Source organism: Dermacentor andersoni, chromosome 1 (genome assembly GCF_023375885.2).
Source record: "Dermacentor andersoni chromosome 1, qqDerAnde1_hic_scaffold, whole genome shotgun sequence".
In the NCBI taxonomy this organism is placed as follows: domain Eukaryota; kingdom Metazoa; phylum Arthropoda; class Arachnida; order Ixodida; family Ixodidae; genus Dermacentor; species Dermacentor andersoni.
The window spans coordinates 246,123,160-246,127,165 of NC_092814.1; the positions used below are offsets into that span (position 1 = coordinate 246,123,160).

The 4,006-nt window shown below is 47.1% G+C and overlaps 1 protein-coding gene across 1 annotated transcript in view; it reads right to left on the minus strand.

Annotated features, from left to right (window-relative positions):
• LOC126548015 (N(G),N(G)-dimethylarginine dimethylaminohydrolase 1) overlaps positions 1-3,808 on the minus strand; it is an 85,423-nt gene extending 81,615 nt beyond the window's left edge. The window contains exon 1 of the mRNA XM_050196094.3: positions 3,521-3,808. Within this exon, the coding sequence (XP_050052051.1) occupies positions 3,521-3,793 (273 nt within the window). The 5' untranslated portion in view covers positions 3,794-3,808. The remainder of the gene's footprint in view (positions 1-3,520) is intronic.
• Between the last annotated feature and the right edge of the window lie 198 nt (positions 3,809-4,006).

Consider the following 4,006-nt stretch of genomic DNA (forward strand, 5'->3'; position numbering starts at 1 on the left):
CGAACAACTGGGGCACTCCCCTATAGGCTACTTCCATGTAGTCGGCGCCAAGTATCCGCTTCTTGCGCTACCGCGCAGCCCTACGAGCACTTGGACTCTTGAACGTGACTGGTGATGTTTCCGCCGAACGCAGCCTCCTCCCATATCCAGGGCCACAGGCCGTTTATCGACAAGCTGCCGCGTTGTCGACGGGCGCAACGAGCCCTGATGAGCGCGCAAGGCCGCACGGCGGATGCCATACCGCGGGCGCTCTCCCCGCGGCCCGCCGAACGGGGACCCCCCGCACGACCATCGGCAGGGACGAGCCGTCTTTTCGGCGGGGCCAGAGGGCTGTGCGACACTGCCTTTCGCTCTCGACCGCATGCGGCGAGGCAATCGGCCCCGCGGCGTAGCCAATTTCTGCAAGGTGGTGAAGCTTGCAGCTCATGGCATCTTCTCGGACACTTCAAAGTGGAGCGCACTATTTTAAAAGACGTTTCACTTCGTTTTCGCATAAATTTAGCCCCAAGGTAGCATTTCCTTATTTTTTGGCTCGTATCGTTCAATATGTCATATGGCATATTTGCTTGCCTGGTTTATCGGAAAGAAAGAAAGAAAGAAAGAAAGAAAAGTGACGTCGCATCACATCTCGCCTCCGGAGAAGTGAGCTGATGCAGAGACGTGGCCTAGCTTAAAGTTGCCTGATGGCAACGAAAATTTAGGATGCAAACAACAATATCAAACGTACCAAAGGAAAATGCAACCTTGCTGCGGTATTTGAGTGAAAGCAGCAGTATGCGCTAAATCGAAGGTTAGAACAAAAACGCAAGTCCCTACTTAATTAGTACTGTAGCCTTGAAGTAACGAGGTACTGCGACATTGAGTCCATGCATTCTGTATTCAATTCGACACATCCTGCATCATCGGAACAATTAACTTCGCAACTTGGATATAACCGTTACGTTTGACAAACTGCAATACGGGAATTCGGTAACACTGAAGAGGGCCAGCAAGTGCAGCATCTAACTGAAACCACAACTTGCAACTGCTAATCTCTTCCGAGCTTTTTTGCAGCCAAGCACGCAGCTGCCCAGTATTAAAACAACGCTGGTAATCCCGCCGCCCATATGTTTCTCGCAAATCGGATTCAAACACGGACACGGAAAACAGTGTAGGTATCCTCTTGTTCTTGCAGTGCTGAACTCGGGAAACGTATCGTGCCGTAGCAGCACCGATCACAGAAACCAATGCGTTTAATAAAGAATGTTCGTTTTCTTTCTTTTTGCCTGCTATGTCAATAGCGAAACCACAACTTTACGGGCGTCATGGTGCCATTCACGGTATTGGAATAAAATCGCCGCATTTTGGTCCAGAAATGATACGATGAATGTGCTGAAACCACACCCAAACTACGTACCGAGCCTTTTTTATGGTTCCAGATCAGCGCTCCGTCTACGTTAACTCCAGCCTCAGCCAATCGCTGTGGCGGCTCACATCTGACCGGTACATCTGGTTGCACGTGCCGAATTGGCAAAAGCTTTAAAGTGTTTGCCACTGGCCCGCCATCCTCGCTAATAATATGTCTGACATCACGATTCGCTGGTATCTGCTCTTACGAACAATGTCAGCACGTAAGAACATTTCCGGCCCAAACCAGATATTCACGAAAGTTATCTCACGTAAATGCGGTACGCGATTGGCCATCCCTGCGGCGATACTCTTGCTATCACGCCGATCGAGGGTGACCGAACGCCGGCCAATGAGCAAGCGTTCTTACGTCAAAGAAGTTTTATGAATAAGGACGCATATTCAGAAAACTTCTCTTACACAAATGCGTTTTGCGAATCGCTAGCGCTTGTACGCCGGCCAATATATAACGTGCGAGGCGAGAACGAGAGGACAGGTAGCCCGCTGACGAGTGATGAACAAGCATAGGTAAGACATTTTTGCGAAGCAATGGCCGCGTTCACAAAGGTTTCTCTCGTAAGAACATTTTGTCATACAATAATCACTGTCGCAACTCAATAGCGCCTTTTCTAAGAGTTCTGTGAACACGGTCCTATAGGAGCCGAGTTCACAAAACTCTCCGTTCGTAAGATTTTGTCGTCATGGGACAGCCGTCTTCGCCGATGTGTCCGCTACCACGACTGGTAGGCGCATGTTCTTGCGAACCGCTCTAACGTACGAACGTATTTGTGCCAGAAGGTTTAGCTTCCAGTCCAAGGGCTGAATGAACAAAGGCTTCTATCCGTAAGTTACTTGGGATCAGTCGGCCACATTCACTGATATTTTATTCACCAATAAACACAGGCACCTGTCCTTACAAAGCGTAGTGATTATGAAGCCGAATTCACACGATTTTTCGTTCGTAAAAATCTATTGTAATAGGCCGGCACCTGCAACACACTAGTGGTGCAGGCGTGGCAGAGTTTTTTTTCGTAAACGAGTCATTCGAGCGCACGAATTGTTTTGTGAATGCGAGCAATGCACCTCTATTTTCTACTTGTGACAACATGACAATTTTCGCTCAGTGCACTTACAATACTCAATGAATAAAAGACAATATCTCATTGTTCCTTATGCAGTAGTCTTTCGTAAAAATCTCGCCACAGGGCTGTGCGCTGTTCCGCGACAGCCTTTATTTGTGTGTGTGTGTGTGTGTGTCGCGCAATACTTTAGGCTGTTATGGCGCGTAAAACATTCGGCATCAAAATAGCTGTCGCACAGAGTTAAACACCGTGCACACAAGTTTGACTTTCAGGTTTTGTCTAAGCAGTCAACAATCCAGCGAGTAATCTGCATTCATCTACGACGTTTTACTGGCTGGTAGTCTGATTTAATTTCATTTTTCAGCGAGATATACATCAGGGCACTGTTTCTAGTTCTCTACTGGACAAAACAAATAATAAAGAAAGATAACTGTCCTGCTTTCTCTAACGCCTGTATGAAGCACCGTCAGGTCGCTGACAGACATTCAGCGATAACAGCCACGATAGCATCCCACGCCAGGAGAGATAAAGTGGCATTCCAACCTACGAAATAACACTAGCGCGAGCGTGCAACAGCCACCGGCGTAGCGTCGAAGTCTTCAAATAGCATGCAAGTACGCAACGGCCGTGACAGTACAGCTGCCGCGATAACATCACGACCTATAGCGTCAGCATATATGGAAAACAGGGAGTCGTGCAAGCGTGATTCGCCACACCCAAGTAAACACGATGGGAATGTAGATGCACGCGACTTTCGAGATGTATGAATGGGTGTGTCACCTGGATACATCATAAGCTCTCTCATTATCTAGAATAACAGCATCGCGTATCACTGTTGTCAATTTTACCGCAGTTTGCACTAAATAGCCAAGAAAAACATCATAATGAAGTTAATTATACGCGAGTGACTACAATCTAAACAGCATTAGCGCATGCATTCGGTGACATACAGCAGGAGCCAAGTGACGCGACAACTTTGAAGCACCACGGTAATCGGCACGCCTCATATTTAACAACTACTGCATGCATATACAATAATCCGGCTTTCTTACTTCCTTCTGGCGCTCTCCGTTAGCTGGCCTGCAGATTAAGGCAGCACCGTTGCAAATGATCGCCGTGTCATCAACGAATGCGCAGTCCGGTGTTGACTCGTCGGCCTGCAGTTCGATGACATCAAGATCAAGGCTACGAAGAGTTTTACAAAATTCTTCGTGTTCTTTTCTCGCCAATTCAACGTTTATGTCGCCTATAAGACCCGACGAACATTCCTTGATGCTGTTGGGAACTCGACAGACGACCGCATGCGTATACCGCCCGAACGCCATTTTGAAAGTGCTTGTGTTGGCAAAACAAAACTCGTCTAGTGGGACGCAAACTAGTTAAGAAAGATTGGTGTATTTTCTATAAAGAGATGCAAGTTATAAGCAAGAATATAAGTTGTACAATAGGTTAAACAAGGACTTATTTATAAATATGAGCAAGACGTAAACAATAATGCGTAAAACAGAAAATAGACCGCTAGTTGACTTGAGGCAGAA